Source organism: Callithrix jacchus, chromosome 13 (assembly GCF_049354715.1).
Source record: "Callithrix jacchus isolate 240 chromosome 13, calJac240_pri, whole genome shotgun sequence".
Lineage (NCBI taxonomy): Eukaryota > Metazoa > Chordata > Mammalia > Primates > Cebidae > Callithrix > Callithrix jacchus.
In genome coordinates, this window is record NC_133514.1 from 92,393,030 (window position 1) to 92,417,348 (window position 24,319).

Below are 24,319 nucleotides of genomic sequence, written 5' to 3' on the forward strand. Positions count from 1 at the left end.
CAGCCTTTGAATTGACATAAAATATTTGCAAACCATGTACCTGATAAAGAGCTAATATCTAAAATATATAAAGAACTCACACAACTCAACAGCAGAAAAACAAATAACCCCATTAAAAAATGGGCAAAGAATCTGAATAGACATTCTTCCAAAAGATACATAAATATGGTCAAGAAGTATATGAAAATGTGCTCAAAATTGCTAATTATCAGGGAAATGCAAATCAAAACCATCATACCAGTGCGATGGTTATTTTGAAAAAGACAAGAGGTAACAAGTACGGGAGCGGGTGCAGGAAACGGAACCCTTGCACACTGTTAATGGAAATGCAGATTTGAGCCACCACAGTGAGACAATATATAGATTATTACAGAAATTAAAAATAGAACTAGAGCATCATCTCACAATTCCTCTTCTGGGTGTAGGGAAAATGAAATCACCACCTCATAAAGATAGCTGCACTCCCAAGTTCACTGGAACACTATTCAGAATACCCAAGACATGGACATAGCCAGAGAGTCCATCAACAGACAAATGGATAAAGAAAATGTACGTACAGTCATCTGCCACATAACAATGTTTCTCAATGCCTGACTACATATACAATGATGGTCCCAGATGATTACAACAAAATTCCTATCACCTAGATGTTGTAGCCATTGTAGCACTACACACTGTTCATGTGTTTGTGGTGACTTTATCAAGTCTACAGTAGTGTACAGTAATGTCCTGGTCCCTCACATTTACTCACCACTCACTCATTGATACAATCAGTACCACTTCCAGTTCCATTCATGGACATGCCCTATACAGGTGTGCCTTTTAAAATCTTTTATACTGTGTTTTTCCATGCTTAGATAAACAAATACTTACCGTTGTGTTACAATTGCTTACAGTATACAGTAACAATGCTGTACTGGTTCATGGCCAGGAGCAACAAGCTATACCACACAGCCTGTTTGTGTAGTAGGCTACACTATCTTCTGTGTTGTTCGCATAATGATAAAACTGCCTAACAATGCATTTCTCACAATGCTTCCCAATTGTTAAGTAGTGCGTGGCTGTGTAAACAAAGGAATATTGTTCAGCCTTAAAGAAGGAGACCTTGACATTTGGCACAACATAGGTAAACCTGGAGGAGATTATTCTAAGTGAAATAAACCAAAGGAAAAAAATACTTCACGATCTCACATCTATGCAGAGTATCTTTTTAAAAAGTCAAATACACAGAGATAGAGGATATTACAATGGGAACCAGGGGGTGGAGATAGGGAAATGGGGAGATACAGGCCAAAGCTGCAGGTGTATAGGATGAAGTCTAGAGATCTAATGTATAATATGAGGACTGTAGTTAACGATATTGTATTCAGAATTTTTGCCAAAGGAGAGTATCATTGCTCCTGCCACAAACAATAAAGGGGGTAACTGTGTGAGATGACAGATATGCTAATTTACTTGACTAAAATAGCCAATTCTCTATGTATATGTATTAATATATTTCAAAACATCAACTTAAATATATACACAAAAAATAAATTTGTATGTTCTGTACTCTTTCCACGATGGTCAAGATTCCTTAAATCTTAGTTGAAATTATGGTCATATTATGTAAGAGGCAAAAACGTGATTTAAAGGAACATGAGAGAAGGGTAAAGATAATATAACAGCCCTACTGAAAATGAGAAGAAAGCAAAGGGTCTGTACTCTTATAAAGAGTGAAAGCCCTGCCCCTGCCCCCTTTTCCTATAGACCCCAACAAGGAGACTGGAAGAATCCTGAGAAACAATCCACCCAAAACAATAGTCTACAGGGACAGAGTCCCAGAAAAAGAGACTATGTTCAGCAAGGCACAATAAGTTAGCCCTGCCCACACACAGAACTTCCAAATTGACTTCTTAGTGCTTACTCCTACAGATGAACAGATCAACCAGGGCCACCAGCTGCTCCAGGAAAGACAGGAGTCCAAAAAGAAAACTCAGTAAATTTAAATATATTTTGAGCAAAGTTTCAGTTCTGTTGAAGTATTGGGGGTCAAATCAGTGATTGGTACACAAATTAAAAAAAACAGGGCAATGAAGTGCAACAGAAACAGTAAAACATGTTCAAGAAAGGAAATGCAATTATCCTATAGTACATAGTTGAACTAAAATAACATCGAAAATAATAATATAAAAGCTGAGTTAACCAAAAATGCTAATAAGATGGAAAAAGGAAAAAGTCTGTGTGGCGGCAAGTGGTGCTAGAAACCCAGAGGGAACACATGTGGTATGCAGGAAGAACCAATGACCATATTCCATCTTAGGACAAGAATAGTTAATATCTAAAGCTGAAAAAAAAATCACAAAATGCGTATGTTACTTAGAAACATAGACAGAACTGAAAGCATCTGCCTTAGCAGAATGGGAATCAGAAACAGGGTGAACATGGGTCTGTTATTTTTCATTAAAACCTCATACTTCCATATAAGTTTTAAAACTACATATGTGTATTACTTTGATGCATAAAATAAAATAAATGCCAAAAGAAATAAAACCAATTTGGGAATGAAAGTCTCCAACAAGACCAAAATTTAAAGAGTTAAACTATGTTACATTCTTTAAAAAATATAAATAAAACAATGGATTTCTCAAACTCCCCTTTTGGACTTGTTTTCTTCTCTAATTCCATATGCATGAAGCAAACCTGCTTGATCATTTCTGCCACAATGAAAACGTGGAAATAAAATGCTTAAGAAAAATGAACCCAATATCAGCAAAAACATTTATATCAATTATTAAAGAACCATTTTGAGAGAATTTTTAATAGTGCTTAATAGGCATTCTGGGGTGGGGGGGAAAGCACTGCTTCATAAATCTGAAAACATGTCATTTCTGACACAGGTTCTCACAGGAACATCTACCAGAAAGAAATGCAAGGACTATAGTAAATCTTACACAGGGACATGTCTGTTCTGTAACTCTAACTCTAATTCAACTATTGGTAACTTACCACTTCATGAATGGATCTGTTGAAGCCATCATCTTCTGTAAGAATCAACAATATTATAAGGGCCATATACACATGGTGAGAATTCCTTTCTTCAACGTGATACAGAATCTCAAGAATTGGTAAAACCTAGAGAATAAAAATTATAATTGACTATTTCAATACTTGATTATATATCCAAATATTTTAAATCTTTACAATTTTATTTTATACTCTTTGCTTTAATATCATAGTTATATTTTTCATTAGAGAAAATAAAACAATATAAACCCACTTTTGATGAATGTACTTTCCATATGTATAGTTAAGATGCCAGTAGAGAAAATCATCACTAACTCTGTAAAGGTCTCTGAAGATCTAACCAACATAAAGGTTGGATCTGCAAGGACCATTTAGGCTCATGGTTTGTTTTGAAGATTTTAAGAAGTCACATAGCCTTCTCCCAACTTAACTAAAAAGTGGGAGTAGAGGGGAGAGCACAGCTGCTCAGAAGTTAACATTTTATGTGCTTAGCACCACTTTTTAAAAGCTAACAAGTAAAAAATATATTTCAAGAAATATATTTAAAGCAAACATGTCATTAAACAGACTTGCAAACCAAGGGTATTATTCATGTCAAATAATATTGCAAAGACATACCACATTTCACTTACTCATTCTTCTGTTGACTAACATTTGAATTGCTTTCACTTTTTTGCTGTTATGAACAATGTTGCTAGAAACATTCATATACAAGGGTCTGCCATGTTTTTTATTTTGCTAAGCCTGCAGGAAGCACATCTTACCTACAGTATATAATACCAATAGAGTACTGAAAATATTCTTGAGACTCTGTACTTTACTTGACAAGTCACACAAGTCTGCATTTTCCCAACATATGTATTAAGATCTGCTCTTCAGTGTATCTGTCAAACATTTCATTTCATAATGCCGTTTACATGCAGACCAACTGTGCTTATTTCAAATCATTACTTTGACACCTTCAATTTTTTCAATTTGTTCCTTCTTTACTGAAGTAAGGTTACTAAAGTTACTTATTAAAGATGGGCAGACTAGCTACATAGCATGTCTTGTATGAAACCATGAACACTAACTATCTACTCAATGCTAGAAAATAAGCAAAAAAAAAAAAAAAATCTATCACTGAAATCAAACAATACGTGTAATAAGTAAATTGTTTATACATACAAGTCCCAAAGCACAGGCCGGTATGCAAAGCCCACCAAAATGGGCTGACATGCCGCACATCGGGGCATACATGTTTTGGCAGGCACACCTATCATAGGAAGCTTTTAAAATGTGGCACTGGTATGTTTTATTCTTTCACAAGTTGTAGCTAAAAATTCTTCTAAATTGTGAAGTTCCATGCATGAGCACTGCTAAATTCCAGGAACGAAGTGTATCAGTCACCAAGTAGTCATTGCTCCTTCTCTTTTCCCAGGCATTCTTATCTTGGGAGTTCCTTCTGACACTGTGTCAAACATAATACACTGTACTCACAGTCAACATTACCTAGTAAGCAGTTATATTTAAATGATTTAACTCAGCGTCTGTTAATTCTGCTTCTGGAGTTTTCGATACGCCACACAACATTTCCATTAACGATAGACAACATATAATAGTCTGTAGTTGTATGGTCTCATAAGATGATAACACCATATTTTTACTGTACCCTTTCTATGTTTAGATACACAAATCCCACTGTGTTACAAATGCCTGCAGTATTTAGTATGGTCACATGGTGTACAGTTTATGGCCTAGGAGCCACAGGCTATACCATAAAGCTTGGGTGTGTGGTTAGGCTATATGACCTAGGTTTGTGTAAGTACACTACTCTGTATGATATCTGCACAGTGACAATATCACCTAATAAAACATTTGTCAGAATGCATCCCCACATTAAGCAACATGTGACTATATATTTTATGCCATGTTTTTTATTTTGCTAAGCCTGCAGGAAGCATGTCTTACCTACAGTATATAATACCAACAGAGTACTGAAAGTATTCTTGAGACTCTGGACTTTACTATTCAAGTCACACAAATAAATGGTATATTTAAGGAAATAATAATATAAAAGTAACAGGTCCAATGAGCCTATGTCAAAATAGTACTTCATTCTTTTAAATATTTTTATTGAGATACAATTTACAGACTATACAATCCATTTATAGTGTGTAATTCAGTGGTTTACAATATACTCATAAATGTGTAATCATCACCATAGTCAACTTGAAAAATTTTGCTGCCTCAAAAAGAAACCCCATACTGTTTAATTATCACCTTCCCCAGTCCCTTATTTGCCCTGCCCAAAGGAACCACTTTCTGTCTCTATAGATTTCCCTATTCTGGACTTCTGTATGAATAGAATCATAGGCTATGTAGATTTTTGTGACTGCCTTCTTTCACTGAACATGTTACCAAGGTTCATCCATGTTGCAGTATGTATCAGGATTTCATTCCTTTTTATGTCGAATAATATTGCAAAGACATACCACATTTCACTTACTCATTCTTCTGTTGACTAACATTTGAACTGCACACTTTTTTGCTGTTATGAACAATGTTGCTAGAAACATTCATATACAAGTTTTCCTGCAGGCATATACTCATTTCTCTTGGTTATATATGTAACCAAGAGAAATTGGTGAATCATATGGTAACTGTTTAATTGTTCCAGGAACTGCCAGAGTGTTTCAAAGCCGTTGCAATACTTTACATTTCCACCAACAGTGTATGAGAGATTAGATTTCTCCACATCCTCACTTTTAATTATCTAACATTTTATCCTAGGCATCACACTGGGAGTAAAGTGGCATTTCACTGTGGTTTTGATTTACACTTACCTGATGAATAATAATATCAAGTTTTTATTCGTGTGTGTATTACTAGCTATTTGAGTATCTTCCCAGCAGAAATGTTTATTCAGATTTTTCATCAATTTTTCAATTGGGCTGTCCTTCTACTATTGAGTTTTAAGAGTTCTTTATATATTGCAGATACAGTTCCTTACCAGATAAGTGATCTGCAAATATTTTCTCACATTCTGTAGGCTGCTTTTTCACTTTCTTGATGGTCCTTTGAAGCACAAAAGTTTCTATTTTGATGCAGTCCAATTTACCTGTTTTTTCCTTTGTTGCTCACGCTTTTGGTGTTATATCTAAGAGTCATCTGCAATTCCAAGGTCATGAAGATTACCCCCATTTTCTTCTATGAGAATTATAGTTTTAGCTCTTTTTAGGTCTTTGACCCATTTTGAATTCATTTTGTATATGGGGTGAAACAAAAGCCGAACTTTCATTCTTTTTCAAGTAGCTACACAGTTGCACTAGTACCATTTGTTGAAAAAACTATTCTTTCCATGTTGATCTTGGCACCCCAGCTGTAAATCAGTTGATGATAGGTATACGGGTTTATTTCTAGACTCTCAGTTCAACTCCATTGATGTATTACGTCTATCTTTGTGCCAGTACCATACTGTATTGATTAGTGTTACTTTATATTAAGTTTTGAAATCAGGAAGTATGAGTCCTCCAAATTTGCTCTTTTTCAGGCTTGTTTTGGCTATTCTTGGTCCTTTGTAATTTTATATGAATTTTTAAATCATCTTGTCAATCTCTATAAAGAAGTCAGCTGGGATTCTGATAGGTATTATGCTCAATGTGTATGTCAGTCTGGAGAATACTTCCATCTTAGAGTGTGAAATACTATGATCAGGGCTGAGTATGGTGATGCATGCCTGCAATCCCAGCACTTTAGGAGGTCAGTGAGGGAGGACTGCTTGAGGCCAGAAGTTTAAGACCAGCCTGGGCAACATAGCAAGACCCTATCTCTATTTTTTTTTTAAGTGTTGTGATCAATGAATATCTGTTTTGCCATTTCTTTTAATAATATTTTGTAGTTTTCAGAGTTTAAGTTTTGTACTTCTTTTGTTAAATTTCTGGTGCTATTTAAATAAAACTATTTTATTAACTTCATTTTGGGATTGCTCATATATAAAAATAAAATTTTTTGCATACTGACTTTTTATACTAAACCAGTATCCCGCAATTTTGCTAAACTCATCTATTAATTATAATAGTTTTTTAGTGGATTCCTTAGGATTTTCTATATACAAGATAATGCCATCTGCAAATACAGATAATTTTATACCTTGCTTTCCAATCTAGATATGTTTCATTTCTTTCTTTTGCTCAAATGCCCAGGCTAGAACTCCACTATATTGTTGAATGAAATGGCAAAAGCAGATATCCTTGTTTTGTAGATGATCTTAGGGAGAAAGAAAACCTAGTCTTTTACCATTAAGTATGATGTCAGCTGTGGGGTTTTCATAGAAGCCCTTTATTAATCTGAGGAAGTTCCCTTCTATTCCTAGTTTGTTAAATACTTTTATTTCAAAAAAAAGGTGATGATTTTGTTAAATGCTTTTTTCTGGATCTATTTAAATAATCATATGATTTTTGTTTTTACTCTGTTGATACGATATATCACAGTAACAGACTTTCAGAGGTCTAATCAAGCTTACATCCCTGGGATAAATCCCACTTGGATACAGTATATAATTACTGTTATAATTGCACTTTGGTTCTGAAAGAACTATCTAAACTGAGATCTGAAAAACTACTAGGAGTTATCTGAGAAGAGGAACAAGGAGAAAATTCAAAGGAGAAGTATTCTAGAGAGAAAACCAAGTCTAAACTTAGGAGATAGGTTAGATTGAGAGAAATTAAATTAATTCATTATGATTAAATAAAGAATACAAAGGACATATGGCAAAGAGATGAGACCCAAAACGGAAGCTGTGGCAAAATTATAAAGTGTCTTGTTAGTTACATTAAAGAGTGAGAGCTTCAACCTGAGGGACTGTGGAGCCACGAAAGTACTTTAAAAGCAGGGAAGTGACATGATCAGATGTGACTCTAATCAACTCACTCTCGAAACAGGGTAAAAAAGTGTTATAGAATAGCAACACAGAAAGCAGGAAAACCAGTTAAAGATGTTGCAATAATTGAAGTCAGAGATGAAGGCAGTTTAAACCAAAGGAATGGCAATGAGGAAAAAGAACACTAAAACACTCCAAAGACAATAAGAAAATAAAAAGATTTGGTTGGATATGGGAAAATGAAACAGAGGAGTCAAAGCTTTTGCCAACTATGAATGGCTCAGTGTGATACGGAATACAGGAGTAAGAGAAGGAAGAGCAGGAAAAATAATGAGACCGATTTTTACATATTTGGTTTAAGGTGCCTATGAGACAGCCACTGGGAAATGTCTGGGGCAGCTGGATACATGGATACGAGACATAGGCAATCGGGACTGCAAACATAGAACTGAATATATATGGCTCATATTAACAGGAACATATACACTGGCAACATATAAATGACATTGAATTTGCTTAGATGCTTTAGGGAGAAATACAGAGAAAAAACAAAAAGGAGGACAGAACCGTGCAGTAGGACACATTTAAGGACAAGGAAAAATAATACATAAAAAAGAGAGAAAAGCAGTAGACATAGAGGTGGGAAAACCAGCAGACTACAATGATCAGAAAGCTAATGTGTATATATATTTTTTCTTTTTTTTATAATAAACTTGATTGCTAAGGAATATATTTATAGATGCATGTTTGGGCCCCCAAAATTCATATGTTGAAACTCTAACCCCCAATATGACACTATAAAGAGGCAGAGCCTTTGGGAGGTGATTAGGTAATAGGGGTAGAGCCCTCATAATGGGATTAGTACCCTTATAAGAAGAGATAGGAGAGAGCTTGCTTCTTTGCCACTGCTCATGGCCATGTGAGGACACAGTAAGTAGATGACTATTGACAAACCAGGAAGCAGGCCTGCACCGGACACCAAGGGGGCTGATATCTCTGTCTTGGAAATCCCAGCCTATAGAACTGTGAGAAATAACTCTCTATTGTTTAAGCACCAGTCTGTGGTATATTTGTTAAAGCAGTCAGGACTCACTAAATTCTGAAATAAGCCAGAACTGGCTAAGACAAAGGTATTAAGCAGTTTAAAGAATAAAGAGATGAACAGTGTCATATGCAGCAGTGCAGTCAAACAAGATAATGATGAAACATCCCCAAAGATTTACTAACAATTAGAGCTGCTGATGAGGGAGTTGTAGGAACAGATATTAGATCACAAAAGGTAGAAAAGTGCACAAGAAGTAAAGGCAAAGAATGTGGCTCAAGGCTTTTAAGAAAGGTAGCATGAAAAGGAAAAGAGAAAGGGCTAAACAAATACTTTTCCTTTTCGATGCTTGCATAAAAACCACACTCAGAAAATAAAGGACTATTAGTTCATCTAAAACAAGATATAAAGATCCCATGTCATTTCTTTTACAATTAATGACAAATCATAATCACTGTAAACATTAATCTCATTTTCTAAGTGTCTCTTCAGTGAAGTCTCAAATGAGTAAGATATCAAAATGTCAAGAGCTGCATATCTGCAATATCTGTGCAGGCTCAAGACTTGACCCAAAAGTAGATAAATACTGGAGGCCTAAGGGAAATACCAGCCTAATCTCTGCTGGACTAACACAAACAGAAATTAAAAGAGCAACAATTCATAATGGCCTGATTATGAAAGTTATAAGCAACGCTGTGTTGAAGTGACTATATATTATTTTTCCAAGATCTCTTCCTTAGGGAATTTCCCTCTACCCTTGTAGGGTAGACTTCCACAGTCATTGGTCAAATAAGTGGATACACAACCTTTGGAGCCCTTCATGAAATATTTCTGAAGTAGTCATATAATCTTTCTTCCTTTTAGCTTATGAGCTGCAAGATGGACATATGTCCAAAGTTGCTGCTGGCCACCTCTCTCCCCACTTGTAAAGTGTGTGCCTGAGAATAAGGCCAAAGCCATAGAAGGCAGAGGCAAAGGATGGAGAGGCCAAGCCTGGATAATATCATTTAGCCCCTAGGACCAGCTATGACTGAAGCCAAAAAAAAATGCACAAATTTTTCATTTGTACAAATATATTTCTGTTTATGTAGGCATAAATGGGTTTGTTGCAACTAAAAGAATCATGACTATTTCAAATGTCTAGCTACTTTTCTTGGTAATCATTTGCTTGTGACAAAATATAAAAATTGTGTTCCCATCCATAATGGGTTTTTCTTAAAAAAAAAAAAAATGCCCTCTTAAGCCCTGTTCTTAATATTCACAGACTTGGATTCACCCCAGACACTAATCAGAGACATAAAAAGAAAATGCAAGTCAGTGTATTGTTATTCTAATAGATACCAATTGAGAATGTACCATAAGAAGTTATACCAGATTAATGAACTTGTATTAAGTTAAAACAAGTCAATCAGTAGTGAGTCAGATCATCAATAGAAAGAATCCAAATCAGCCAACATCTGACGCTGAAGAGGCAAGTCTGCCTCTGGCCTTACAGGATTTACACACAATAAAGTATTTCTTACAAACACTGTCATCTGTCAAATATTACCTTCTTAATGTCAATGACTGTAGAATAAAAAAATTGATAGCCACAACAAAATCAGATCACCACAGTAAATTTCCTACTGATAATATATTTTCTAATCAAAGCCTAAGCATATTTACTATAGAAGAAAGGCAAAAGGACAGATGGGGCTTAAATTAAGAAATTATCCAACAAAACCAGAATGAGTAAACAAACACCAGCCTCCAAAAAAACTACTACACAAAACCTTTTAACTTTTCACCAGGCATGTCAGCAAACACAGAGACAGCTGCTCCCTGCACCATCTTATATACCTGCATCCTTACCATATAACTTTCTGAAACAGGTGATGGCACGGGCTTCCTGCTTAATGCCAATGTTTCCCTTAGAATACATCACACTCAGAATTGTCTCTATGCCTATACACACTCATCTGGAAACAAGCCTTCTCTTTACAGGATTTTACTCATATGAGCAGTGTACTTTCACACTCAATTTGCTATTTAAGCAATGCTTTCCACATAGACCTGATGTGGAGACAGACTCTTTCAGGACACCTTTTTTTTTTATTTTTGAGATGGAGTTTTGCTCTTGTTACCCAGGCTGGAGTGCAATGGCGTGATCTTGGCTCACCGCAACCTCCGCCTCCTGGGTTCAGGCAATTCTCCTGCCTCAGCCTCCTGAGTAGCTGGGATGACAGGCACACGCCACCATGCCCAGCTAATTTTTTTTGTGGGTGTATTTTTAGTAGAGACAGGGTTTCACCATGTTGACCAGGATGGTCTCGATCTCTTGACCTCGTGATCCACCCACCTCGGCCTCCCAAAGTGCTGGGATTACAGGCTTGAGCCACCGCACCCAGCCATCTTTTGTTCTTAGTGTCAATATGATGCAGAATATGTTCAATGAATTCTAGTATTCCATGTTTCTTCACTATTTACACAGTATTTTACTGTGTAATCAAATACTGGGAGATTTGGTAATCAAATCAAAAAATGGTAATCAAATACTGGGAGAATCCTGCTATCAACCTGTAAAAACTGATACAGAGGGGATATTTCATTGCTATCAACCAGCTAACGGCATTTCGAGAATGTTCACATTTTTATGAATGTATTAATGGTCCATAGTTATCTACATACTATGTATTTCAAACAACATTAACACCTTGGTGAGGTAGACTACTCTGCCCTTCATAGAAACACTGATGTTTGCACATTAGTCATAAAGGAAATTAATTATTGCTTACAGGAGTTTTTGTCTACGAACAAAAATTTGAGAACTAATTTCACTCATGTAGTGATAAATAGTATAATTTAAGTGATATCTGGCAAAGGTATCTTAAAATGACTGTCACACTCCAGGGAATGAGTTCAAACAGTCCTAAAGTCTAAGCCTGACAGAGGGGATGGGACATTTGGGCAGCTGAGTTGAAACATCACTTTTCTTTCAGCATTCTCATCAGGAATATGCTGCAATTGTAATGAATAATGTGAACTTGGTGTGCAGGCACTTAGCAGATGGAAGGGACCAAGATGATTTAAACATCTCCTTGAGAATTGCAGAGGGTTCTTGGAAGACTCGAACAGGCTGACTCCTGGGCAACAGGTGGCCATTAAAGACTGTAAGGACAGGGAGGTATATCAAGCCAGCCAGGGATGCTGCTCTGTCCTGTTTTTGGAGGCCACCTCCACATGAGCTGTTTCGTAGGCTGAAGAAGCTCCTACCCTCTGTCTGTGTCTAGATCGTCACCTTTGTGGCAATCAGGCAAATATACTTGCCTCTTGGGAAAAGAAGTGTTTCTTCAAAATATAAAATACAAATGCATGGAACATTTAGTATGATACTTACAAGATTTTCCATATCTGTGCGAGCCAACATGTATGTTCTAATATTACTATTTTGATGGAGCAATGTATACAAGAGGAGAGTTGCTTGATCAGATGTCTGCTGTTCACAAAGAGCTGTGTACAAACTATTAAAGTTGATCTGGAAGGCATGTGGAATTGATGAGGGGAAAGGACTGCTATCTGGAATACAGAAAACAGCACATCAGTATTTTCTAGCTGTGCTTTATATAAATAAAAATACTGTTAAGTAATGTGTACAACTCAATTCCCATTCATTTTATGAAAAGTCACTACATTTCAGATTCAAAATTTTAATTTATATAAAATTTACTTTAAAAAGAACTAAACTAAGTCATATAGTTTGACTTTGTTACTATTTTCCTTTAACATAGCCAAAATAAATCAGCTGTAAGAACATGAACTTAAATAAACAGAATTATGAGCCAGGCAAAAGGCCCTCCCATCAATACAATTTAACCAGGACATTGAGATGAAATACTTTGTACCAAAACTAAATAACCATCAGTCCTAAATAAAAATATAGAGAGACAAAAGATATAATTTTCACACAAAATAGAAAATTCTTTTAAGACAGAATTAAAAAGAAAAATTGCCTTTAAAGCTGGGTTTTCTTCAAATGAATATATTGTGGGTGAAGTATCTACTTACATCAAAATCAGTACAAATATTCTTCAACTTACAATGGGGTCATATTCCCATACATTAATCATTAAATTGAAAATATTCTAAGTTGAAATGCATTTAATTCGCCTAACCTACCAAATATCATAGCGTAGCCTAGCCTAATATATTTGTATATAGCTCTAAATTATATTAATCCAACTGTAACCATAGGCCTATCTTATAACAAAGTGTTGAATATCTCATGTAATTTGTCAAATATAGTACTGAATTTGTATTGCTTTTGCACCATCAAAAAGTCAGAAAATCCTAAGTCCAGCCATTGCAGGTTGGGGGCCATCTGTGTATGTTCAACGTTCGGCTCGATAATAAACAGAGCATACCAATCTTGAGACAACTACCAGAAACTTCTATAACTTTATTTTTCTTTAAAGAAAAACTTAATATAATACAAAATATAATCCAATAATCTCCAATGCAAACCTAACTGACAACAACTGCTAAGAAACTTACTTTTTTAAGTACAGTCACTGGAACAATGAAAAGCAAAAATCACAGCCTGTATTAGGAAAGTTCTTGATATTCTAAACCAACACAGCCCCTTTCCAACAGCTAAGTGGATTTGCTGAGAAACTGAAGCAACCAAGGTTAGGAAGTAAAAAAAGAGATAAAGATAAGTTCAATGGATTAAGAGAAAGTCATCATCCACTCAAATTAAATGCTGAACATGGTAGCACAAAGAGCTAGTATTTTTATGTTCTAAAAAGTTCCAAAAAGTGTAAGCCTTTAGAACATAGAGGCACTACCAAAACAAAACAACTTGCTTTAACATTTCTAAAAGCTGTGCTCTTATGGAAACAGAGATGTGTTCCAACACAATCCTTGACAGCACAGCCCTATGCTCTCAGATTCTTTCTACGCTTTACGATTATGAAGAGAATGCAACTAAAACGCCTTCAATTTTACTATCCAGTATCCTCACTTTTCCTTCCACATTTGAAATATCGGTTATTTTTTCAATACTAACAATACTGCATTTTTACCACTTACAAAAATAATTCCTTTTTTGTGATTGCCTTTATATTTTTTGCAAGGGAGGGCAAAAGGAAGTGTTACCATGTGCTGTGAGTTTGCAGATATTATGGAAGCTACAGAATGCTCACCAGAGGAAGATTCTAGACACACTTCACTTCTTCAAAATGGAAGCAAAGTAACATATTCACCAACCTGTATTATACCTGACTACAAAGGGAAGATGTGTGTTGCATGCATGTATCCACATATCTATATATTACTAGCTAATAAATGCCCTGAACCAGCTGTTAAACTAAGCATTTTGTGTGTGTTATCCCTTACTTAACCCATAAAACAAACATGTCATTACTCTGATCAGTTTTATAAGGAATGTAATAGATGCTTAAAGGAATTAGGTAACTTTGCCAAGATCAACCCTGATGGATATGAACACTCTATAGCCAACATTTTGCATCACTGTACTATATGGTCTCCCAGACCATGACCATCCCAAGCAAAATTCAGCCCTAAATACCAACATTTGGCATGAGCAGCAAGAGTAACAACAGTAGATACCGTGTACTCAATACCTGCTTTGTTGCAAAATCTGGGCTAATCACTTTAAAGTTTTACCTTGCTTGGTCTTTATATAAATACTATGTGTATATATTAGGTGACATTATCTCTATTTTACAGGCAAAGCTTTTGAAACGAATTGAGATGAAGCGAACTGTCAAAGGTCTCATACTCTGAGGAGATAGAGGTGTGGTCTGAACCCAGGTATGCTTGACTCTGAAACCTGTTTTCTTAACCATTAAGCCATACTGTCACCAAGAAGAATAAGTAACAGGAACAGAAAAATAATAAGAGATATATGACTTTTTGTGGTTTAATTCATAAAATTGTTATTAATTCTCTATTGTCTTGTGTTATAGTTTGATTGTTCATGTCCTCTCCAAAATTCATGTTGAAATTTAATCTCCAATGAAATAAAGTTGAGAGGTGGGGCCTTTACAACGTAATTAGGTCATAAAGGTCCCTCTCTTATAAATAGGATGCAGGCCTTTGTAAAAACAGGGCCCACACAGCATTCAGCCCCTTTTGCCCTTCAGTCTTTTCTGCCATGTGAGGACACAGCTAGAAGGATCCATCTTGGAAGCAGAGACTCTCCGTAGACACCAAATCTGCTGGTGCCTAGATCTTAGATTCACTTCCCAGCTTCCAGAACTGTGCAGAGCTGTGAGAAATAAATGTCTATTCTTTACAAGTTATTGAGTCTCAGGTGTTTTGTTAGAGCAGCACGAATGGACAAAGACACGCTGCAAACGATAATACCAAAATAGGTAAAGGCATAAGTAACAAGCACACTTAGCCACATCTGTAAACAATGTGGATCAGAATAACCTGGAAAAAACACGGCACAGGGCATCAAAAGCCTTACAAATGCTCCCATCCAACAACTGCACTTCCTACCCATCTTCATTAGTGTTAGAAATGTCTTGAAAATCTGGTCACATACTGCATAATAACGTTTCAGTCAATGATAGACCACATATTCAACAATGATCCCATATGATTATAATACCACATTTTTTTTTATTTGAGACGGAGTCTTGCTCTTGTCACCCAGGCTGAACTGCAATAACACAATCTCTGCAACCTCTGCCTCCCGGGTTCAAGTGATTCTCTTGCCTCAGCCTCCCAAGAAGCTAGGATTACAGGTGCAAGCCACCACACCTGGCTAATTTTTCTATAATACCACATTTTTACTATACCTTTTCTATGTTTAGATTGCTTAGATACACAAATACTTACCACTGTGTTACGACTGACTACAGTATTCAGTACATCATCACGCTGAACAGATTTTTTTGGCTAGGGGAAACAGGCTACACCACATGGTATCTATGCCATCTAGGTTTGTCTAAGTACACTATGACATTCACACAGTGACAAAACTGCCTAATGGAACACAGCCTTGCCATTAAGTAGCACTGAACTGTACTACAGGAATCTTGCTTTCAGAGTGTAACCTTTTGAGAAGAGATACTGTTTCAACATGAAGCTATATGCCCACCTTCTACTTTAGGAGTTATTGATACCAAGTTACAGTGCATGGGCAGCCCACCCCTTGTTTGGAAGTAGAGATTTATTGGAGCACAGCCATCTCGCTTGTTTATATATTACCTATGGCTGCTTTGATGGTAAGAGATTGCAGCAGAGACCATGTGGCTCAACAAAGCCATGACCCCTTAAAGAAAAAGGTTTTCTGATTTATGTTCTAATTTTTAGTTCTATAAAACTCTAGAACACAGATTTTAACTCAAAATTTAAAATAACCTAGCATTTGGGTTTTCCAGGTTAATTCCTATCCCTAACAGGTAGTACAGACTGACCCAAATTAAGCATGTGCTGGTTTGATTATCTCTGAAAGAAATATGAATTTAAACAGATATAAAGAATCACAGCCCTGTTCTCAGATTTGCTTGACCTTCCTGAGAATACTGATAGGAAACACTGAAGTTTTTCTCATGTTTAACCAACATGAAAATGTACAAATGGATACTCATCTCCAAAACTATAAGACAATCAACAATATAGAATAAGCAATACTCTCCTCATTAGAAAGAATATTAGAGAAAAAATACCACAAACCTTGTGTGTTCTTGAAGGACATAATGGCCTGTCTGTAGGGGTTTGGCACATCTGAGGCATCTGTCAGATTGGCCAACACTAGCAGAAGCAGGAGACTCTGGTTGGCCAGAGGGGAAGAAAGCTCTGGAGATGCAGCCGCTTTGCTGCCCACACCACCTAGTGTGAAGACAGTCCAGAGTCCTGCTGGGGAGGAAAACACACTGTTAGGATGTACCACCACCAATGAGATGAATGTATTTCTTTCTGTACAGTATTCTGTGTAATATAATACAATATTGTAATGAGCAGTTCCAAAGTGTAGAACAAGAATCATGTCTATACATTCCACAAGGCCAGAAAAATCCTCCTTTATATAAAAACTAGACAAAGATGGACTGTATTTAAAACAAAATAGAGAAATACAAATTTTTATGATTAGTCTAAATTTTTTTAAAAAGTAAATGAAATCTAATAGAAAAATTGCTAAAAAAATTAATGCAGGCCAAATGCAGTGGCTCACATCTGTAATCCCAGCACTTTGGGAGGCCGAAGCAGGTGTACCATGAGGTCAGGACTTCGAGACCAGCCTGATCAATATGGTAAACCCCTGTCTCTACTAAAAATACAAAAATTAGCCAGGTGTGGTGGCACATGCCTGTAGTCCGAGCTACTCGGGAGACTGAGGCAGAAGAATCACTTGAACCCCAGAGGCAGAGGTTGCAGTTAGCCAAGATGGCGCCACTGCACTCCAGCTGGGTGACAAGCGAGACTCGGTCTCAAAATAAAAATAAATGCATTATGATCAAGAGGCTTAGTCTCTAAAATAAAAGAATTGTTCACCATTTTAGAAGTATTATTTCAATTTTTAAAAATAATATAGTCATCTCAAGAGTTCCCATGTTTTCATATATATATTCAAATATGTATTTTTTAAACTTAATAACTACAAACCACTGCTCAAGGAAATAAAGAGAGGACACAAACAGATGGAAAAACATTCCATGCTCATGGTTAGGAAGAATCAGTATCGGGAAAATGGCCACACTGCCCAACGTAATTTATAGATTCAATGCTATCCCCATCAAACCATTGACCTTCTTCACAGAACTGGAAAACACCACCTTAAAGTTCATATGGAACCAAAAAAGAACCTGCATAGCCAAGACAATCCTAAAGAAAAAGGACAAAGCTGGAGGTATCACACTACCTGACTTCAAACTATACTACAAAGCTACAGCAATCAAAACAGAGATATAAACCAATGGAACAGAACAGAGGCCTTGGAGGCAACACCACACATCTACAACCATCTGATCTTTGACAAACCTGACAAAAGCAAGCAATGGGGAAAGGATTCACTGTTAAATAAATGGTGTTGGGAAAACTGGCTAGCCATGTGCAGAAAGCAGAAACTGGACCCCTTCCTGACATGTCACACTAAAATTAACTCCACATGGATTAAAGATTTTAACATAAGACCTAACATAATAAAAACCCTAGAAGAAAACCTAGGCAATACCATTCAGGATATGGGCATTATGCAAGAACTTCCAAAAGCAATGGCAACAAAAGCCAAAATAGACAACTGGGATTTAATTAAACTTAAGAGCTTCTGCACAGCAAAAGAAACCATCATTAGAGTGAACTGCAACAACAGAACAGGAAAACATTTTTGCAAGCTACTTATCTGACAAAGGGCTAATATCTAGAATCTACAAAGAACTAAAATTTACAGGAAAAAAACAACCCCATCAAAAAGTGGGTGAAAGATATGAACAGACACTTTTCAAAAGAAGACATTTATGCAGCCAACAAACATATGAAAAAATGCTCATCTTCACTGGTCATTAGAGAAATGTAAATCAAAACCACATTGAGATACCATCTCACTCCAGTTACAATGGTGACCATTAAAAAATCAGGAGACAACAGATGCTGGAGAGGATGTGGAGAAATAGAAATGCTTTTACACTGTTGGTGGGAGTGTAAGTTAGTTCAACCACTGTGGAAGACACTGTGGCAATTCTTCAAGGATCTAAACATAGAAATGTCATTTGACCCAGAAATCCCATTACTGGGTATATACCCAAATGAATATAATCGTTCTATTACAAAGACACATGCGCACGTATGTTCACTGTGGCACTATTTACAATAGCAAAGACTTGGAACTAACCCAAATGCCCATCAATGATAGACTGGATAAAAAAAATGTGGCACATATACAGCATGGAATACTATGCAGACATAAAAAAGGATGAATTCATGTCCTTTGCAGGGAAATGGATGAATCTGGAAACTATCATTCTCAGCAAACTGACACAAGAACAGAAAACCAAACACTGCATGTTCTCATTCATAAGAGGGTGCTGAACATTGACAACACATGGACACAGGGAAGGGAATATCACACACTGGGGTCTGTTGGTGGGTGGTGGCTAGGAGAGGGATAGTAGTGGGTGGGAGATTGGGGAGGAATAACATTAGGAGAAATACCTCATATAGGTGACAGGGGGAAGGAAGCAGCAAACCACCATGGCAAATGTATACCTATGTAACAATCCTGCAAGATCTGTACATGTACCCCATAAAGTAAAATTTTAAAAAAAAATAGAAAAATAGAAGTCTTAAGGAAAGAAAAATTCTTACAAACTAGAAACAAAAGGACACCTCTAACCAAAAATTCTTAGTGGTCAAACAGTGTAAGTATTCCCATTAAATATCATCAGTATCAGCATTGTAGTACTGACGCTTCAAGCAAAAACATTAAGGCAAAAGAAAAAAAGACCAAAAAAATTTTAGAGAAAAAGTTTCACTATTTGCAAGCAACATGCTGGTCCACTTAGAAATGCACTGTCCAGTACTGGCCACTAGCCACTTGTGGTTCTGAGCATTTAAAGTGAGACTACTTAGCTCAAATCACACTGTGCTATGAGTATAAAATACACACGAAATTTTGAAAACTTAATACCCAAAAAAGAAAGTAAATTATCTCACTAATATTTTATGCTAAATACACTCTGAAATATTTCAGATACATTGGGTTAAAGTTTTAAAATTACTTTCACCTGTTTCTTTTTACTTTTTGAACATGACCACTAGAAAATTTTAAATTACCTATGTGGCTTCTATTACATTTCTATTGGACAGAGTTAGTTATTCTAGAATATCAAAGAGAATCAACTGACACTCCATTACTGACACACTATTAGAACTAATAGAAGATTTTGGTGCACTACTATAGCTAGATGGTCAACAACAACAATAAAAATCAAAAGTTCTATACACAATAAATAATTAGAAAATATATTTAAATCCAATCAAAATAGCAACAAATCCAATAAAATATTTGGGAGTAAACATAAAAGAGGACCTTTAGACTGACAACAATAGAATTTGACTGAAGACCATATGAGATCTGAATTAATGTAAACACATAACATGTTTCTGGACAAAAAGAGTCAATACTATTTAAAAAATCTAGGCTGGGTGCAGTGGCTCATGCCTGTAATCCCAGCACTTTGGGAGGCTAAGGCAGACAGATCACCTGAGGTCAGGAGTTCAAGGCCAGCCTGGACAACATGGTGAAACCCCATCTCTACTAAAAATACAAAAATTAGCTGGGCATGGTGGTACATGCTTGTACTCTCAGCTACTTGGGAGGCTGAGGCAGGAGAATCTCTTGAACCCTGGAGGTGGAGGTGGCAGTGAGCGGAGATCACGCCACTCCACTCCAGCCTGGGCGACACAATAAGACTTTGTCCCAAAAAAAACAAAACAAAACAAAAAAAGTCAAATCTGTCTCTAAGTAAATCTAAAATTCAGTATAATAACCATAAAAATACCAACGAAACTTTATATTTTATAATACAGTATAAATAAAGCACTGCTATATGAAAAAATACATAAGAAAACAATTCTGAGACTGATCTGGGAAGATTATACATCAATTCACATAGTAAAATTTTTATAAAGATATGCTCATGTAAAAGTGTGATTTGGCAGCAGAGCAGACACATACATAGGTCAACAGAAGAGAAATTAGGTTAGAACAGAGCTACATGTATTTGACAATTAATATTATGATAAAGGTAGTATGCCAGATCAGTAAGAAAAAAAAGTAAAATTCTGTTAAGTGTTCTTGGGACAAAAAAAACTTTCTTAGTATTTAATTATAGAAGTATCTGTATAAACTTTGAGTTAGGGAAGCCCTTTTCTTATTCAAGAAACAACATTCAAGAATATATGAAGAACACTTATTTGACCAATTAAAAGTTAAATACTTTTACATGATAAAATACATCATAAAGTTAAGGCAAGTAACATATGAGGAAGAAAACATTTATAACATGTAAAACAAAAGGAATTTTTTAAAAAATCTACAAATCAGTTAAAAAAATAGTAATCCAAAATTAAAATGGACAATAAGGAAGGCTGAGGTATGAGGACTGCTTGAGCCCAGGAGTCCAAGACCAGCCTGGGCAACACAGTGAGACTGTGTCTCTACAAATAATAATAATTTAAAAAGAAAACAGCTGGGCATGGTGGTGCATGCCTGTAGTCCCAGCTACTCAGAAGGCTGAGGCAGGAGGATGACTTGAGCCCAGGAGATCCAGCCTGCAGTAAGCTGTGACTGTGCCACTGCACTCCAACCTGGGCAACAGAACATGCTCCTATCTCAAATGTGTGTGTGTGTGTGTGTGTGTGTGTGTGTGTGTGTGTGTGTATACTTACATATATCTCCAAACAATAAAAATAATTTTTAAAAATGTAATGCTGGTGAGATGACTCATGAGACTAGAAAATTTTTTAAAGACTGATAATACTCAGTAGTGACAGTAAAGGTATAGAAAATTACTAACAGTAAGAGACCAAAGTGGTACAGGACTTTTTAAAGCATATTTGGCAGTTTTCATTGAAAATAAAATGTACACACTCATCAACCCAGCAATTCTTTTTTTTCTTTCTATACCAGGGAATACTTGAATAGGTACACACAAAAGCATGTATAGGAATGTTTGCTGTGATATTGTTTATAATGGTCAAATAATGTAAACATATAAATTCTCACCAGTAACAATGGTAACATAAGCTATGGTTAACCTATACCACAGAACACAATATAAAGAGGTAGATGTCTATGTACCAACAACAAAATATCTTTAAGGCATACTGTTAAGTGAAAAAAGCAAGTTGCAGAAAAACCAATGTAACAATTTTAAAAATCACTTACCAAACCATATAGGTAGGTATCTGTATGTACACAGACATATATAAACACATTAAAGAAAAAAAAAACAAGAAGGACTGAGTGTACCTCACACTGGTAACAGATTATCTATAGAGGATGAAGTGGGACTGCATGGAATTCAAGGAAGACTTTTGTTTTACTTGTATAGTTTAATTTTTTCCCCAGAAATAATGTATTTAATTCTTTAGAAATAAATGTAAAAGAATAAAATTAAAATAACACAACAATATAGATCCCATCACTATGTGGAATATGGGAAAACCTCACCAGAAATCACTAAGTGAAAAAGGCCATTCACAAACTATATATCTATAGGTATATATGTATATATAGGAATGCTCCATTTGTCTTAAGAACTTGCTAATATACATATCTATGCATATAAATCCATCTACAGGTCCCTGGCAGGGTCCACTGTGGACAGTGGTCATTTGTCATGGAGCAGAGTGGGAGTGAAGGTAGGTTGAGAAGAGTCTCATTTTGTTCAGTGTAGTATTACTCTATTGCTTGACTCTTCTACAACATAGATGTATTCAAGCATAACAAGCAATTAAAAAATAATAAGGAAGGGAAGGAGGAAAATTCCTGGTCACCAACTCTTCCAAAAATGTAATGCGAATACTTAGAAACTAGGGATCCAGCCCTTTAATTTTTACTTTAACAAGAAAACAGAAAAACTCCTGATAATTTTGGAGGGAAAAATCAACATGTTAGCTCTGATTATATCAAGGACCATGGCAATGGATGTGATATTTAATTTTAATCTGCATATACATATTTTTATTATTTATTATAATGGACAGGTGTCCTTTTTTATAAAAAAAAACTTTTATTAAAGGAATTAAATACTTCTGTAAAGAAATTTAAAACAATGTATTATAAAATAAGCAACTGACACTTTTGTTTCTCCTGAACATAGGCAGATACTTTTTATTTCTACTTTACATTGTAAACAGTTCAATGTGAACATCTGTTCATTTCTAATATTTTGTACTTTTTATTGAACACACAAAATAAAGTACCTTATAAATAGCCTAACAATATGTAATTTCTCACATAATTGTGAGACTACAAATATCAAGCTTTTTTATGATTACCGAAATGGTTTTACTACTAACTTTTAAGGAGCTGTTATGGGGGAAGTGGGGGGAAAAAATCTCCATCCCCAGATTTTGAGGTCTCCAAAGGAGAGTATATAGGGAACCTCAAACTGCACATCTGGTGTAAATGTTCAGTATAGGTATAAGCAAACTCGAAGATCAGTAAGAAGAGGGTTATTTTTTAACACAGGAAGGATTTTAAGGTCCCTGAGGAACATAGGAAAATTTCTGTTAAATAATGTGCTCCCTCCTTTTCATAAGGAAAATGTGGATTAAAATTTTCAATAATTGGTATTATATACCACAAATTTAAATTTATTTGAAACAATGTTCGTGACATAGTTGACGAACTTGAAACATTTAATAAGAGAATCAAAATTATTAAGAAAGTAAAGCCAGTAGCCAAGTATTAATATTTGCTTTGGGATTGATTTGTTTGATTAATTTATTTATTTTTAACATTTTACAACATTTCAAGCCACTTTCTCACACTCAGAGTATCCTCCATGACCGTCTGCTCCAATATTTATCACTGTGTGTTCCAGGATTCAGAGCAATGAAAAATACAATTACAAAGTTCAATCTGCAACAAAAATAATCACAACATGTTCTCCAAGGTCAAATGTAAGTGTTTTTTGGATCTTCCACAGCTGCTCATCTTCATTGCTAGTAGAAATAAGAGTGGACTACCAGTGAACAAATCGCACAAAGAAAATTCTGATTCTCTTTCAGCCCAGATTCACTCTCCTTTCTTAAAGATTTTCCAAGAGGGCTGAGAAGCTGCTTCTAATGTCAGATAAACTAACATTTTACTGTGAAGCTTCTCTCTTTCCCTGAGTCCATCAAAACACACACACACACACACACACACACACACAGCCCTCCTTCCTTTTTCTGGTAAACTGTACTGCAGGAGAAATGAAGCAGCCTGTCATTGCCTACATCATAGATTAAACTGGCCCATAATACTGGACAAAGATTCTTCTAAAAGTTCATTTTTCTTTGCTGGTCCAAGCCTCTGATCTATGACCCAAGAATCTTACTGGAATTGCATTTTCCTGTTGGGGGAGAAAAAAACCAACAAAACAAAACAACACCCTCTCCTCCAGAAAGATAACAAAATTTACAGTATATTTCTTTGTGTTCTAAAAAGCAAATTGAGGAGGGTCCCCCAAGTTCCTTAATTATATCCCTTGGGTCTTCCAAATACTCTTAAAATCCGTGTAACCGAAACCAAATAATACTGAAATTAACTAAAAGAACAAATCTGGTGTTAACAATTCAAGTTTTTTATAGAAGTACTGACTGAAGTGTATTTATCCTTAACATTCAAAATGTGAAGAGGACACAAAATATGAAACATCAATAAAAATAATAATGAAGAAAAAAATAAC

The 24,319-nt window shown here is 35.7% G+C and overlaps 1 protein-coding gene across 10 annotated transcripts in view; it reads right to left on the reverse strand.

The window, feature by feature from the left end:
- Positions 1-24,319, reverse strand: part of DYM (dymeclin) — a 481,767-nt gene that overhangs the window by 240,805 nt on the left and 216,643 nt on the right. For 6 of the 10 annotated variants that reach the window (XM_035271021.3, XM_078348119.1, XM_035271016.3 and 3 more), the window contains exons 9-11: positions 16,596-16,778; positions 12,286-12,464; positions 2,989-3,114 (exon numbers count right to left, since the gene is read on the reverse strand). In XM_035271021.3, the coding sequence (XP_035126912.1) occupies positions 2,989-3,114; positions 12,286-12,464; positions 16,596-16,778 (488 nt within the window). The remainder of the gene's footprint in view (positions 1-2,988; positions 3,115-12,285; positions 12,465-16,595; positions 16,779-24,319) is intronic. The other 4 variants (XM_035271024.3, XM_035271019.3, XM_035271025.3 and 1 more) reach the window with 1 other exon arrangement.